Source organism: Prenolepis imparis, unplaced genomic scaffold (assembly GCF_030444845.1).
Source record: "Prenolepis imparis isolate NDT839.2.m4 unplaced genomic scaffold, iyPreImpa1.0 SCAF_1, whole genome shotgun sequence".
Classification (NCBI taxonomy): Eukaryota; Metazoa; Arthropoda; class Insecta; order Hymenoptera; family Formicidae; genus Prenolepis; species Prenolepis imparis.
In genome coordinates this window covers 17,160,059-17,176,797 of record NW_028141159.1, presented here as the reverse complement: position 1 = coordinate 17,176,797, position 16,739 = coordinate 17,160,059, and the positions used below count along the sequence as shown (strand labels likewise).

The following is a 16,739-nucleotide window of genomic DNA, read 5'->3' as shown; positions in this document are numbered from 1 at the left end:
AGCCAAATGAATATTTTCGTTTTTTACAACTTCGATACGTTGTACAACTTTGCTGCGGAAAAAAAGAAAGATATAAATATTATAAATATATACATATATATACTATCGTGTGTAAGTTATAAATACGCGCGGGCCTACTGTATTTATAACTTATATGTTTATACATGCAAAATATATAGATACGTATATAACCAAATTCGTCGTGATTTCGTTGATTTTGTCTGCATTGTTTCATACTCGCATTCGCGAGAAAATCGAAATAACGATACTTTTCGACAAGCTCGTTTATTTATTTATTTTATTTTATTTTTTTTAATCGCGAATGTGAGAGGAGGGTCAGTCGCATAATTGATACACAGTATTTATACACAATATAATATATATATTGTCACAGTTCATTCTTTATATATATATTTTTTCCTCTTTTCAATTTTTTTTTTACGTGCTCAGATCCTAAGCTACAGTTCTTATTTCGATTGTTAAATCCGTAACGCATTATGCGAGGAAATGATGCATTACTTTACACAGTTCATTGTTAATCGATAGGTCAATCTTGCAAAATCGACCCAAATGCACACTCATATTACAGGCTTCAACATAAAAATGAATATAAAAAATGCACTCACATATTAATATAATAATATTCTTCCTCATCTCTCTCTCAATCGCGCGCGCACTGTCGTTTTCTCTTTTTTTCACTTAATTTTACATCGATCAATTCATTGATGCCTTTTATTGTCACGAGTCAGAATGCCTGTTGATATCTATTAATATTTAATATTTAATATTTTTATCAAAATTGAGTTTACGATTATTTACAATTGAATTAAGAGCGTTCTAAAATTTATATTAACATCTGTAAATTATTCTTACTCTTGTTAATAATAATATTTGCATGCATGCTCTTTAATAATGATTATTATCGTCATAGTAAAGGGCAACAAAACTGGCACAAAGTTTCAAATATTAAGAATATAATCAAAGACGTTTGCTTAAATACATTATAGCTGAGAAAGTTCAACAGTCTTCAGTCTAAAGTACTTTACGTTACGTAATTTCGTACCCACAGACATCCTGAGAAGCGTTGATGAGTGTTTGTGATTCTCGAAACATGTGTCCCATAAAAATATAGCTAAATGACGAAGAACTATATAATTATATCACTTCTTATAACGAGTAACATCAACGATCCGTCTGACTATTATGAAGAAAAACGGTTTAAGTTCGCGAAAAAAATTAATATCTTAAGTGTCTTGAAAATTTTCTGACAAAAAGATTACAAATATTCTATTAATATTGTAGGAACTATTTTATATTAATTTGAATGTTCAAAATTTTTAAATTTTAAAGCGGACGAATCGCCGAGCTCTCTTAAATACGATACTGCGGTAACTAAAACTATGTAGGAAGTTAAGATGGCTCTTTTCAATTAGGCGAGATCTTTCGTCTCAACAACACCCTGTAGAAAAAGCTTGGTCTTAGAAAAATTTTACTACGGATATGTGCAACAGTGTCGTTTCTTGCGCTTAGATTACCTTCTACTCTGAGAAACAAAGTTCTAAGCATACGATATTACATCGAATAAAAAAAGAGATCTTTCACCAAAGAGAACAAAGCGTCATTAAGAATGAGAATGGCTAATCACGGTAAAGCGGTCGAAAAAACGAAATTCTATTCACTGAATTTTGCTCCCCGATCACTTTAAGCGTTATTATGTTCTTCCACCAATATCATATACCAAAATCGAGACTCTACTTAAGTATAATCACGTCTTGAGAGGCACAAACGCGCCCAAAAATCGAGCAATGTACATACAAACTATTCCTGTCAATGGAAACACATTTTCATGCAATCGATGTGACGATGAAACTTTCTCTTTTCTTTCTTCTCTTTGATTCTTTCGTAATTAATCTTGGAGTAGATGAGTTTTAAAGGCTCAACAAATAATATAATCGTGTATAATCGTTATGATAACGCTTATAAGTTCATGCGATTGATAATTATAATTGTCAAAAATGAAGATATATATCGTGATTAAAAAAAAGTAAAGTGTATTTTCTCTTTATTTATTGTTGGAGTTTATCAAAAGTACGCATGAACGACTCATCTAATAATTATTTTTTCAAGTTACTTCCTCATTCATTAATTTGCCTGCAAACGTCACTATTTTTCTTCGATTCGCATTAAACGTATAGCAGAAGATGAATATTTTTTGATCCTTCTTTAATCTCTATTTATTTTCTTCGCTCTGTAAACGCGCCGACCGACTTTACTCGATTGATCCACGTACGTTTTTGCATTGAGCACACATACGCGCATACATACTCGCACACACACGCATTTTATCACCAGTGGCAGTAAAATGTAAAACTATTATGCGACGTTGACAATCGAGTGTCAGCGCGTAACAAATGCACTTTTAACCCCTCTGTTTCAAAGAAACGTGACGGATTATTACGATTAAATTAATATTAGGAATTAACTTAAACGGAAAAGACGATTGTGTGTGTTAAAAATGCGTTTTGCCGAAACGAAGAGTTTAATCTCTTCCACGCACGTGCGCACAGATTTCTCTCTCTATTAGGGATGCAAAATATTATTAACGATATATCAAAATATTTTCTACATCCCTTGCAATAAGACACGAGGCATTTGTTTCTGCAACGATTATCGCATCAAATCGTTTTCATATAATAAATAATAAATTAAGTTAGATAAAATATTTAAATAAATTTTTTCTTAGTAAAACTCATAAAACAACACTATAAACGGACATGATATTTTCTTTATAACGTTTTCAATAAAAAAGCTAAAAATATGTCAGAGAAATAAAAATAGCTGTCAGCATCTATATATAATTACAGTTTTTTTTTCATGCGTTATTCTTTTTTTAATAATTTAATCTTCTAAAGTCCTTGCTCTTTTAAGATTGTTGCGACATTTAGCATTTTCATTAAATAAAATTAATACTAATGTCTCTGCAAATATAATTTTTCCACGAGCATTAATATCAAACATATCGATATCGTTTTTTGGATATTTGCATCCCTAGTTTGACTATGAAATTAAACATGTCGATGTTTGTGAAACTAAAAGAAGCGATATCTTGTAAATATAGAACCGGATGGTAGATTCTCAAAGATTGTAGAGTTCAAATTACAAATTGCGCACGAGTGCCAGAAATTAACGAAGTTGAGATAACGCGAGGATCGCGATGCACGTATACCAAACATTGTCTATATCGAAGAAACGCCACGGGACTAAGTAAAACTAACAGCTTAAACAGCGCTTAATTAATTACAGTGACGCTTTGATCGTTATCTCAACTTTCTGGCGCGCGCTCTAATCGGACTTTCTACAATTCGGCTCTTCCGTTCTAGTTCTAACGCAGAGTTCATCTCACGGAGAGAGATATAATCGCGATGAGACTCGCAGTCGGTTTTCCCTCTTCCACTCAGAACGATATGTGTCTCGCGCGTAAGTTATTTCAAAGTTTACACGCATCTTAAACGCGAATTTTTAAGTCATAATGTACACGTATACATCTGAGTCGCGGGTATAATTTACAATTAGTATGAGTCCTCTGCTCACTTGAATAATTAGTCTAATTTGAGGAAGAAGGCTTATGTAATAAATATAATTCATAAATTCCTCATTTAAAATTGATTTTATAAATAGAATCATGATTTTTTAATTAAAATCTTTATCTCATATGAGATGAATAAATAAAATTTAATCTTGATCGTAATTATTTTTATACCGCAACGGCAATATCTTATAAATTTGATCTCGAAGTCGGATTCGCGCACACGAACGCGAATGATATGGTATATACAATAAATAAAATTTTTTATATATTTAGTAGTGATAGCATGACATGTGACGGTGTGAACGCGAAGATTCAATCATGTTATAACGCATCTCAAAAGTATCTAAATAATCAATTATTTTCATCTTTTATAATTATTTTGTTCTGTTATTCGAGTAAAGCATTGAAATACTCGAATGTTATTTGTGTTGCTTAGAAAATACAAGTAACATTTACGTCACGAAATCATCTTTGTCCCATATCGACAACATTAATGCAATCTAATGACGATATTGAGATTGAGATTATACATATAATTAATATATTATTACACCAAGCTCGAAAATTTCTCTCACTGCAAACTTTTAAGCGAAAATATATAATTTAAAAGCGTGCAGTCGTGTCATCGCGTATATCCCTTCGCCGTGGAACGAGAGACAACAGCCTTATTTCGAAACTTTGTAATCGAGCGACGAGATCCAGATCTAGACGAGCCGCGTTTCGCACGAGTTTATGATATTTCCCTACCCTTTTGGCGCCCTGACACAATATGGCTGTCTCTTGTTGCCTAGGACACCGTTCCCTCGAAGAGAAGAATATAATCGATCTGTCGAACCGATACGTCCTTCATCGATTGCGGTTCGAAAATCGATGAAAATCCTCCCCGACCTTCTGTTTCGAAGAGAGCTCGTCATCGTCCTTTCGATCTCGATTCGACTTGTCTTAACTGATTACACCTGAGCGGGTTTCGATTTGCCGACCACCATCATTATCTTTTGCAGCAGCTTCGTCGCACTTACTGAAACAAGAAAAGAGCGACACGTTATAAACATTCGACTTACGGTGATACAAAGTCTTCGGATGCAAGTGCGGTTCTAGCAAGGAATCATATAATTAATCGACATAGCTGTTGTTAAATTGCTTGATATTTGAATAGTTACAGCTTTGAGAGAGATTCGAGTTAATATACATGTCGACATGTTTGTATCGGTGTTGGTATGTGAGATGTGCAAAATCAAATCTCAACAATGTTCTAATCAACTCAGGAAATTGATGACAATTATAGCTATAAAATGACATTTTTTAAAAACAAAATTGATACTATTTTCGTTAGATCGCGAGAATATTTTAGAAAGCAACATCTTCCTCTGATTCAAGAAAAACATTTCTATAAGAAAGATTTTGCTGAATTTAAGAATCAGTACTTCCGGCAAAAACATGCAACAAAAAATATTTTCAAGAATTCGATAATATAAAAAAAAAACTAATTTTGAAAAGGAAAATTTTTTCTTTGTCATTTTTGAATCATTCAAAATTTATCTTTAAAATCTCAGAGAGATATTATATATAAGAAATGTTCTGTTTCAAATAACGGATTATCGGATCGAATAAGATAAGTATGACGTTGCGACTGTGCATTAAAAAATTGAGTATTTTAAACTGAAGAAATATATGAAAAGCGGGATGAATAGATGGCAAGCAAAAATTTGATTGTTATATTTTAGAAAATTTTTCAAATAAATAATGGCTAATATATATATATGTAATATTGATGGTTCAAATAGAGATATTAAAATGCATAAAATGTAGATGTATAGTATAGCAAGAGAGAAAATCTTGATTGAGGCATGCAATATCGAGAATGATTTCGAAAGATGAGAGGGAGGAGTAATAATAATTCTCGTTATATATAGATTAGATGAAAGTGCAACGAAAATGGATGAGTGCTAAGCATGCTTGACATATGGAAAGAGTAAAATTATGTTACAGTGTGTTTTGAACCTTTATCTTTTGCGGTCCCACGACTACCATTAGCTTCTGCAAAGTTTTGGTGACGGTGCCTGCGGGAATAAATTAATTAAACAGGAATATACGAAAATGAAAAATTGCAAAATCTCACAAACTCGCAACGATGAAAAATTGCTTAAATTATTCTAAACTAAAATTCTACGAGAAAGAGACATAATAGCAATATTTTTTCTTCTTTATTTCTCTCTTCTCATTCTTAAGGCTCCTGCATACTCACTGCAGCCATCTTGAATTGATGACGTCAGAAGCGAGAAAATATACCATGAAAATTCTTGCGATTTACGCTAAAATAAAAATGTTTTTCAATAAAATAGGGTTTGTAACCGATAGAACCGACTTGTAAAATATACCGAAAACTCTCCTTTTATTTGGGTAAGCAATAAATAACATTGTATATGTCGAATTAAATTGAGCCTAATCAAGGACGAAAACCAGCTGTTTGACAGGTATCGAAATGAAATAAATATTTGCTTTTACATATTAAATTATAACAAAATGAGAGTCTTCGGTATATTTTAACACTATAACAATTACTTTAAAAATAGAAACACTGCACTAAAATGATAAATGACGCTGTAAGTCGCAAGAATAATTTATGTCATTTTCACGCTTAATAGTTTATAGTTTTGCCAAATGTGGTACAAATTTTACGGACTTGGCAATCGAGTATGCAGGAGCCTTAAACGCGACACTATTCCCAAAAGTAAAGCAAAAAGTCTAATATATATTTATTATAATTTATTATAATTTCCACGTGTCTCTATCATAACGTTCGACGTATCAATAATTTATTTCAATGGATATCGTATCGTATGTAATTATATGTTGTTGGACTTACCGACTCCTTCTTGGAAGAACTTCGGCTTGTTCTTCCACGCGACGAACGCGAAGTAAACAGGTACAGAGGAGAGTATCATCAGACAGCCGTATCCTGAAAGATGGAATTATTTTCGCGAGACGTTCTTTATGACACAATCAGGACGCGATTCGTCGATGACGGATCTTATTTACCTGTTTCAACGGGACTGGCATACATCGGAACTATAGTAACGAAGAGGGTGGCCAGGATATAGAAGACCGGAAAGATAAGATTCACCTTGATCGGCCTCTGCAAGTTCGGCTGACTCCATCTGAGCCACGGAAGGCAAAGCACAGATACGCCTATGCTGAGCTACAAATCAAATTAAAAAGGTATCATTTAAATTGAAAATCTCAAAGTGAAAGATAGTTGTTATCGTGATTTCGATGACGAAAATGATCAATCTCTTGAAATATAACTAATTGAAAATTCAATATATTTCGCAATTAACAATGATAATAATAATTTTTTGTAAAAGAGCCAAATGTCATTTTTTTTAATTACGCAAAATTTAATAATCTATAATATATTTTTATGAGAGATTAAAGATAAAAGTTTATATTTAAACTATATATAAAAATGTGTTGAAAATTATTGAAAGAGAGCAAGTAGATACATCGCGCAAAAAAATTGACTCTAAATTATGAGAAGAACTATTGAAATATATCCATCGACAATTTGGATCGGCTCGGCGCGGCGTTACAAAGCGGTTATTTTTTAATAGAGAGGCTCTTATGTGTATATAACGAGATATTAATTCGACGGTGACTCGAAGTCAATTATTCTGAGTAGTATGAGTCAATTGAAAAATTATTCGTCCGGTCGAGCTAATGTTTTGCTGAGGACAGGTACACAAACTCGCGATGAACAAGCGATCGTGATGATCAACTTTCGTGACGAAACATCATTCGGTGTTTTTTGCATAATGAATATCGAGAAAAGTCGACCTGCTGCTTCGCGTTAACGTTTATGGCAAAATAATTAAAATTCGAACATACAAATTATGGCCGCGATAAGATATTCATCTCTTTCAATATCCATCTCTTTATCTCGATCGAACGTGAAATTATTCCTTGGGACTTTATACGTGCATTGTTTCCTAAGAGATAGAGCAAAATGTAAAAATTGTTGTACATACCCAAGTGGCGAAGCCGACATAATTGATGAGAGCGGAGATGTCGGAAGAGCATAAATACAGCATAGAGAGCAATGCCTAGAAAAGATTGCAAACAAGTTTTCAATTAACGTTGTCTGATATCTATGTGATGGTCTTGAATAGACAAAGTTGGCTTGACTATAGATATAGGTTCGAAGCAATCTACCAGTTACATTGTTTTTTTGTTTGTCAACTCTGACAGCAATCATTGATCAACAAATAAGAAAGTCCGCTTGTGAAGTGAAAACTTACGCGACACATAATCTATATTGTTTCATAATCTTAAAGAAGAAATGATATATTAGTCTAAAAGTTAATGACATAATTTCCAACAAGGATTAACGTTTTCTGCACTAAGTTTCTTGAAAGATGATTGAATCTCTTATTTACCAACAAAAATTTATCTGTTTCTACCGTTACATTGTCAACAAAGAATAATATTATTATACTTTTTAATATGTTATTAATCAATGTTATTAATATTATACATTTTATATAACGTATCGAATGCTAGCGTGGTCTTCTCGACCGATTTATATCTTAGCAAATTCATCTCAACGGGTGAGGAAGTAAGGTATTTACGGATTAGAGAGAAAAGTGATTTTTACCATGCACAGTACGGCAGGTGTGGGCGTGAGCCTGGAAATTTGGATCATCGTCAATATTTCCGGCATCTGACCCTCGCAGGCACCCGCGTAGAAGAGTCGCGAGGACGTGAGTAAAATACCATTGACCGCGCCGAACGTGGATAGAGCCACGAAAACCGGTATCGTCCACGCCATCACGCCGAACAATCTGTTTGCGTATGTCTGCGAATAATAAGGGCAGTTTAGGAATTTTAAAGAGCAAGAGAATTATTTGGGAAAATATTGTATCGATCTGTATAGAAAATATAATATACAGTAAATAATTAATATAAATAAAAGATAAAAAAAATTTTTTTTTAATAAAAAAAGATTAAAGAAAGAACGAGAAAAATTATATATATATATATATATATATATATATATATATATAATAATTAAAACAGATGAATAAATTATTAAAATTGAAAAGTAAAATCTAGTTTTCTCTCTGTGTAATTATTTCTTTGACAAAAGTGAAGATATTCGGTTTTAAATTTATTGGAAAAGCATTTATTTATAATTAAATTACCACTGCCACAGCTTCGCTGCCGAGAACTTCGACAGGGCTAAGCGTCGTATAGAAGGCCATATTCGTGAGGACGTAGACAACCGTAACAAGAGTGCACGAAATGCCAATAGCCTTTGGTAGATTTCTAAATAGATATACGGTTATACAACGATTTTATATCATTGTATCACTAGATTATAGTTTAATTATAATTTGCTTGGCATATTGTGTTTCCTCCGCGACGTTTTAAAAAATTTTCTCACCTAACGGGATCCTTTAATTCCTCGATGATGAAGTTCAAGTAGTTCCAACCATTGTAAGCGAACAAGCCTGAATAAAAGCTAAGGGCTATAGATGTGACTTCCGTGTTAGTATTGTCGAACGTAAAATACTGCGTGTGTCCTGAGAAAGGAGAGGACATCGCCGATGTAAATTATTGTTTCATTAATTAGGATATAAATAAGCATACATGATTATACAATAATTCTTAATTTTTTGTGATATTAATATTTTTGATATCAATATTAAAAATCAATCAGTATTAAATATTTTTTATAATATTTCTTGATTAATATTTAATTTATTTCCACTGTGCATAAAATGCAACTGTGATACTGTCGACTATTAATCACGAATCCATCTATGTTTCAATAAAATGTTTTAACTGGTGTTTTATTTATTTATATATATTTTATCTTTTTTAAATCTCTTTTAAATCAATTTCATTTTTCGGAAGAAATTTTGAGCGAAATTGCTGACTAAAGGTGAGCGCACGATTTTGCGCAAGGTCGGTGAAATGTTTTGTCAGAATCGAGATGATTGTCGTATACACGCCACGGTCAAGGAATCATTTGGTTCGCTGAATAGTCTAATTTAAGCGATTCCTTGCACGCACACCAACTACACGTCGCATCGTCTGCGTATTTAACCCACCTTTTTGATTGGGTAAATTGTCTCGTCCGGCAATGTACAATGCTGAAAAGACGTTCCAACTTCCGGTTGGACGGTCGATTCCTCTTCTTCAGTTTCACTCGTATAAACGGACAACAAAGTGTTTCTTGAATGATTTGAGGTATCGGTTCACTTTGAACGAAAATTGATTTGAAAGTATCTTTTTTGCAAAAGGTTTAATATTAAAAATATTTCTGCAATTGATGAGAAAATGTTTAATTTTAAATTCACATCTAACTTGTTTTCAAAATATTGTTCGACTGGTTTCTATAATTATTTTTAATTTTTTCTTGGTTTACGTTCAATTTTTACCTCGACAATAGAACGATTCGTTTTTATCCATCTTGTTTCTTAATTCCTTTCTTAATTTTTTATTTCTTCATGATTTTATCTTTCAATATAATCTAGCGTGACACGGCAAGTATATGAAAAAAGTGACGAAAAATATGTGTTGAAAAAAAGTTTAAATTGTGGACTGAATAGACAACTCATCTACGGAGAGAAAATCTCTTCTGACGCAAGATCGATTCTTTTTACTTGATCGAAAGTACATGAAAACTTTGTTGTCACGTTTTATTGTGAAATCGTTCGCGTTATACGAAACGAGAAAAATGTATGGTGCACAAAAGACTTATTGTTAGAATGCAATCACGCGGTGCTGATTAGCGTTAGTCGAGATCGTTAGAAATCACGGCAAACTGCACGCGATCGTCCTCTTCTACCAGCAGTGTCATTAACCCTTAACCACGTAACACACTCTAAGCAACCCTATCCGTTTTGTGTAATTAAATTACCCCACTTCGGAGATACTAGATTACCGAAAACGTTATTTTCTGTCTTTGTGAGAATATCGCACATGCGATATGAAAATAGATGCAGCAACATATTATTCTGAATTATAATTCTTTGAGAATGTGTAAAATTATTATTTTAAATTATTATTTATATTTATATTTTAACATATAATTTTTTATATTGATATTTTTTCTTATTTCTATTAATATTTTCAGATATATTTCTATATATATATTTGTTATGTATTTTTTTCGAACTTGTACACTCGGATTCTTGTGAAATTTTCTTTTGTTTGTTGATAATTTAAGTATTCAACGAATGATAAAACTTACCAGTGCTCATCTGATAGGCTCCCGTGAAAATTATGATGAAAAGCGCGAGTAGTTTTGCATACGTGAAAATATCCTGCACTCTCGTCGCCCATTTGACGTCCCAACAATTTATGAAAGCGAGAACACCTGTAACATTAACGTGAATAGCGCTGTTAATTATCGTGCAATCAGAATGTTATCTATATATATTTTTTTAAATAAAAATTTAAAAGACTCGCGATTTTTTGTAATTGATGAGAACGATACAATTTTATTTAAATTATATTTTATTCTCATATATTACATCAACAACAGGGTGATATATATTAATTCATTACGACTCGTATGAATGACATCAAGTACTTTAATTAAAAATTATGCGTAGTCGCGCGTGTCATTTGGTCCCACCTGATCCCACGTGTGTCATTTATTTTGAAATGTATCTTGATATTTTGCCATAACTTTATAATAATTAGAGTCCGTTATAGTCTCCTAACATACCAACTTCAATAGAACCGACTGCACGCGCGATTTCTTCTTTTCAGACTAACTGGCACCAATTCAACAACCTAGTCGTCAGAGCGAAGAGAGGGTATATAGGAACACGTCAATTTATCGATCCTTTCGAGAAAAACGTTTTCGTAATTTACGAAGAATATTTATGATTGAGTGTGCGCGCGATAGTTAATAATCTCTCTTCCATTGAGGATTCCACGAAAATAAAAATTGTTGCAATATATATTAATGGTTTCTTATTGTCGTAACTCCATGGGCGTCCGCAGGGGGGGGGGGCAAACGGGGCACTTGCCCCCCTCCCCTGGAAAATGGAAAAAAATTTTTTTAATTAAAAAAATTAAATTTAAATATAAAAAAATACAAAAATTAAAAAAAATATTTTTAAAAAACTTTCTCGATTTACATCTACCTTGTCGCGGTGAGAAAGCTTTAATACTAAAAGATGTAAAAATATTAAAGCAAACCCCCCCCCCTCCCAATTAATCAGCAAGTGATATGCCCCCCCCTGAAAAAAATTCTGCGGACGCCCATGCGTAACTCGATAGTCGTGAAACGTAGTAATAATTTTAACATATGTATACATGACTTTACGATGGCAAAGTTCGTTTAGAAAAATAACATAGTACTCTCTTTTTACGGCTGCGTGAAATCATAATATTTTAACAAAATAATTGCTGGGAGCCAGTAATGGATTCTCTACGTACATTTTCATTGATTATTTGCTGTTCTGACATAATAATATGACAGCAGGAAATTAAGCAAAAAATAAATGTGACTCTTATTTTGAAAAGTGGATAGGTCAGAATGATTGCAATAGAATTAAAGTAAAATTGCACTAGACAAGTATGTGATAATCTAGTGTAATATATGTTTAAAATTTTTGATATTTTACTTTTATACAAGTGGCATTTTAATCAGTTAAATTTTGTGGAACTCGTTTTCTTTCAGTACTAAGAATGCTAATACTGAACTAGATCTTGAGATTAGATGACGATTTTTTGTTAAAGAAAAAATTCTGATTATTAACCTTTGACTCCACAACATCACTTCAGAGCTGTGTTCTTGGTAGGAATAAAAAGGAAGAAGAAATATCGAGAGAGAGAAAGAAAGAAAAAAAGCGACTGATGCAACATCTTGAAGAAATATCGCAAGACTTTTCGAGACTTCACGCCCTTTCCCCTTTGCCTGCCTTCCTCAGACTTCTTCATCTCCTTTTCTTTCTCCCTTCGTTCACCCGTTTTATCATTCCTTTTCGCGTCATCGTTTCCCCCCTACCGGCGAATTATGCTGTTGTGGCCAATTGTCACGTTATTAAATTACATTTGTTCACAATGAGGCGTGATTGCCATCGGGCTTTTGACTAGCGGGACTCCACGAACATCTCCAGCATCGACATTTCCAGTCGGTCTGCGTCGATTGTCACTTTCCACTGGCCGTTCATGTGTCGCATGGCCATTCATGTGGTCACGTGTCCGGTAAATGTGTGCATCTCATATATTTGAGTTCTTTTCAAATAAAGTATAAAAGTTATTTAAATCGTTTCTTAAGATCAAAACATTTCTAATACAAAAAAAAAATTTAAGTCCTAATTAATTATTAATTAAATATTAATTAGAAAATGACGATTATGTACTATAAAGCTGTAATAAGCTACAGAAAACTGTAACACATAATTTGCAGTTTATCAGCGAATCATAATTATAATAGAAGAATAATAATTAGTCGCGAAGTGCATCGCGCTGCATCGAACACATATCGAGAAAGTACGGATTCGTTCGTGAGTGCACTGGTCGTTGATCTCTATCACTTGAGGTAGAGTGGAATAGAATGGATTGTCACTCTATGAGAAAAACAAAATTAAATCGAATATACTTAACATAATTATGACAAATATCTTAATCGCCAGCTTAATTAACGAGTCGTTTAGCGTGATACAAATTTTTTAATTGAATAATATGAATTAACGGAATATTTTTCGCAAATATGTGTAAATTATTTACTTTAAAATTTAAATCATCAATATTAAATATTTAGATAATGATAAGATTCGGGAGAAATTTCTTTATGTTTGAAATATTTATCTTGAAACTTAATTATTGATATTAAATATTAAATGATTAGAGATAATGATAATATATGAATCGCGAGAAATTTCTTTCAAGAAACCGGGGGTAAATTATTTTGAAAAAATCGGAGTTCTCTATTACTAATAATTATAATTTTTTTTAGAATAGACATCTAATGATAGATTCTAGTGAATATTGAAAATGCAACGCTCATTTATTCGTAAATGACATCATCGCCATTGATCGAATGCATTCGCCTTTCATTTTCCTTCGCAGGAAAAACTATTCCCGGTTCGTCGAGCGATTTATCGGAAAGAATAAATGGAGTTCTATATATACATATATGACAAAATCTTATTTCGAATGACAGATGAATTTTTTACGAACTGTCGCCGACGGCTATTCGCTGCTTTGCATCTCGTAATATTTCTCTCGCGTCGGATTTAAACAAAGTTCAATCCTATGCAAAATGCTCTCTTGAAAATCACTGGGTAGGAAAATTAATTCGTTCATAATTAACGATTGACTAGTTTTGCAATTGCTCGAAGCGTTTGCTCAAAGATCGTAGCTCCAAAAAAATGTAAGAGATTTTTTACGTTATGGTCCAGTAGTCTGGAACTGTATCGTGCTTATTATCTTAACACGACATCTTAATAATGTTAATGATATTAGATTTTCCATTCGAAACACGTGCATGAATATCTCATGTTAATTAATAATTCATTGTAAATTGATTTTCGCGGTTTGATAAGTGGATTTTATTTAAGTCGCGCGTTATAATATTTAATTTGAGAATTGATATAATAAATTATATATTTAATATTTAATTTCTATAATTATTTCCAACTATTACTTTTGCAGCTTGCAGTACATTTCGCAGAAAAGGAATGAAACTGGATCTCTCGCGTAAATATTTACAAGGACAGTGCTTCGTCAATGGTTTCTTGAGGACTAAAATGCGGTTAGATTTACGTATCTGTAAAACGATCCATAGTATGCAGGAGTGATATCGAAGCGAAAAAAAAGTACGCTGTTAAACCGCAAGGAAGGCGATATTCCTGCTCGTGGTTGCATTCTTATCCGCACTTTGGATTTGTCAAAAATAACTTCCTTTCACGCAAAAAACACACATTGCATATCTATCCTACATGGAGTAATCATGTCTCTGATAATTAATGCAATTTTTTAAAAACTCATTGATATGAACATTGTTAATAATTGTTTACTAGTATTTTTATATATTTTTCAATATTAAATTTTTATCGCAATATATTAAACGATTATATTTTTAATTATTTTATGATTATTATTATTTATTAAGAATTCTTTTTTTTCTCTTTTTTTCTTCTTGAGGATATTTAGATATTTTATGAGAACCTTTTATCATGTGCGCGATACTCAATCAGAGTGCGCATTTTATTAAGCTCGCCAACACGGATATAGGTGAACGTTACATCGCGGAAAGCACGTGAAAAATTGCGTGCGTCCTCGAATTTCCACGAGAATACGCCCCGTCCTGTCCCGTGACATGATTGTCAGCTATTTATTTCTATCGACGACCATGAACGAATTTTTTCATTATTAACATAGGCATTCAGCCGCACAGAGTTTTCTCCTCATAGATCGGTTTCATAGATCAATGGAAATTGAAAATCACGATACAGGTATATAATCGTCTGTAATTTTCTTGCCGTATAGAAGGAAAATACAAAGCGTTATTATTGTCGCATACTGAAAAAACAACGTCGGACGAAATAAAATAAATATTCGGAATACTCGAGGAGACGTGTTGCAATGTTTGCTTCTACTTTGTTACGCATCATTATGCTATTTAAGACGTTGAGTAAAATAAAAGATATTAATTTGAAGGCCATTTTTCATTCTTTCAGATTCGCGGCATTGAGGTGATGTTTACTCTTCATGTCTCTAAAGAGATCTTCGACGAGCAAATATATTCTTGCACAAAGTACGATATCTCATGTAAAATTATTAATTTCATTGTTTAAAAATTAGAAAAATATGTGCGCTTTTTAACTTAATAATTATTTTCAATTTAATTTAATTTAATTTAATTTAATTTCTATATTCCTCCCTTAGTTTCTTTTTTTCGTTATTATATTTTAAGGAAGAAGATTATTTCTTGAGAAAAGACTTCTTATTAACCGTCTTATTAGTAACTTATTAAGTTAATAACTGCGATCTATGTCTTGTTTGCCAGGAGGAAAGAATAGCTGAATCCTCTCTAGAAAATTAGCACAGAGGGAACAAAACGTCAAGGATAAAATATGGCATAGGAAAGTTGCTTGCGACTGTTAGATTATTGTCGATCTGCTCTGGGAATTCCATATATATATAGTCCAACATATACACACACAAACACGGTAGTTGCACGAACAAGGAATATTTCTGATAAGACATTATTTTCCTTTCCGCATGAGAAAGAGCGTTTTTCTTGCAATAAGATGTTCAATCGCGTTTCTCGCAAAGACTTTTCTAGCGGAATCGAGAAAGGGCTGCGAGACTCTCTAATAATTTATTTATCTTCAACAAGAATTACAATATTACTCGTTGTAATTCTTGTATTATGAAAATATGTTTGTAATTTCTTTATATACTTTATAAATAAATTTTTAATATGAAGATAAGACATATGAGCTAACATTCTGTTCGCTCTCTATGATAAAGCTAAAATATGTATCGCATCAAATTATCACCGCAGAAAATCATCAAGGCGAGAATCAAAGTCCTTGAAAATGACATTCTAAGACACGATTGCTGTGAGAAAGACAAATTTTCTAAGGGTCACATTGTCGGCCCGTTTGAAATCATTAGTGCACGAACGAGCGAGCCAATGAAGGTCAATTCTCCCAGTCTCGGTATTGTATCACGATTATTCGTTATAGAGGATCGTGACATTGATCTTGTTTGATTGCAATTACGTACAATAAGTGTCTCGGCGGATAAGCTTAATTGCTGTTACATTATGTTCCTTTACATACGGACCACGAAATCCTCTCGTAAGATCGCGCGATTAACAACTAAGAATTGCGGACAGAGAAAGTTTCTATCATATATGTGCCATACTCGATTTATACGTTAGCAAATAATATTATAAGTTTTTTTTCATCTTTGTCAAATGCGAAAAAAGAAGATAATCAATTTTATTTTATATTAAATAACTCTATGCATAATTTTTAATTTATCAAATATTTAATATTAATTTTACTTTATGTAGAATAGATTGAAATTTGCATTCGATTTCCTCCCACATAAATTTAAAAATATATAATTTTCTCTTGTCCGCTTATTTCCTACATGTTTCAAAATTCTAAGG

At 32.5% G+C, this 16,739-nt stretch overlaps 1 protein-coding gene and 1 long non-coding RNA gene across 9 annotated transcripts in view; one reads left to right on the top strand and one right to left on the bottom strand.

Annotated features, from left to right (window-relative positions):
* Positions 1–284: 284 nt before the first annotated feature.
* Positions 285–16,739, bottom strand: part of LOC145933698 (large neutral amino acids transporter small subunit 1) — a 32,276-nt gene continuing 15,821 nt past the window's right edge. For 3 of the 5 annotated variants that reach the window (XM_083033704.1, XM_083033676.1, XM_083033683.1), the window contains 8 exons: positions 10,845–10,970; positions 9,030–9,168; positions 8,788–8,911; positions 8,241–8,441; positions 7,615–7,689; positions 6,629–6,788; positions 6,456–6,548; positions 5,573–5,649 (listed from right to left, as the gene is read on the bottom strand). In XM_083033704.1, the coding sequence (XP_082889830.1) occupies positions 5,573–5,649; positions 6,456–6,548; positions 6,629–6,788; positions 7,615–7,689; positions 8,241–8,441; positions 8,788–8,911; positions 9,030–9,168; positions 10,845–10,970 (995 nt within the window). Of the gene's footprint in view, positions 4,608–5,572; positions 5,650–6,455; positions 6,549–6,628; positions 6,789–7,614; positions 7,690–8,240; positions 8,442–8,787; positions 8,912–9,029; positions 9,169–10,844; positions 10,971–16,739 lie in introns of those variants that run through there. The other 2 variants (XM_083033696.1, XM_083033689.1) reach the window with 2 other exon arrangements.
* Positions 6,752–15,844, top strand: LOC145933738 (uncharacterized). 4 transcript variants are annotated; one of them, XR_014424925.1, is made up of 4 exons: positions 6,752–6,808; positions 14,267–14,430; positions 15,295–15,371; positions 15,624–15,842. It is a non-coding gene; the product is annotated as an uncharacterized LOC145933738 (long non-coding RNA). The 4 variants fall into 4 exon arrangements; XR_014424922.1 differs by having other exon boundaries at positions 15,295–15,844; XR_014424920.1 differs by lacking the exons at positions 6,752–6,808; positions 15,295–15,371; positions 15,624–15,842 and adding exons at positions 10,940–12,814; positions 13,020–13,151 and having other exon boundaries at positions 14,267–14,659.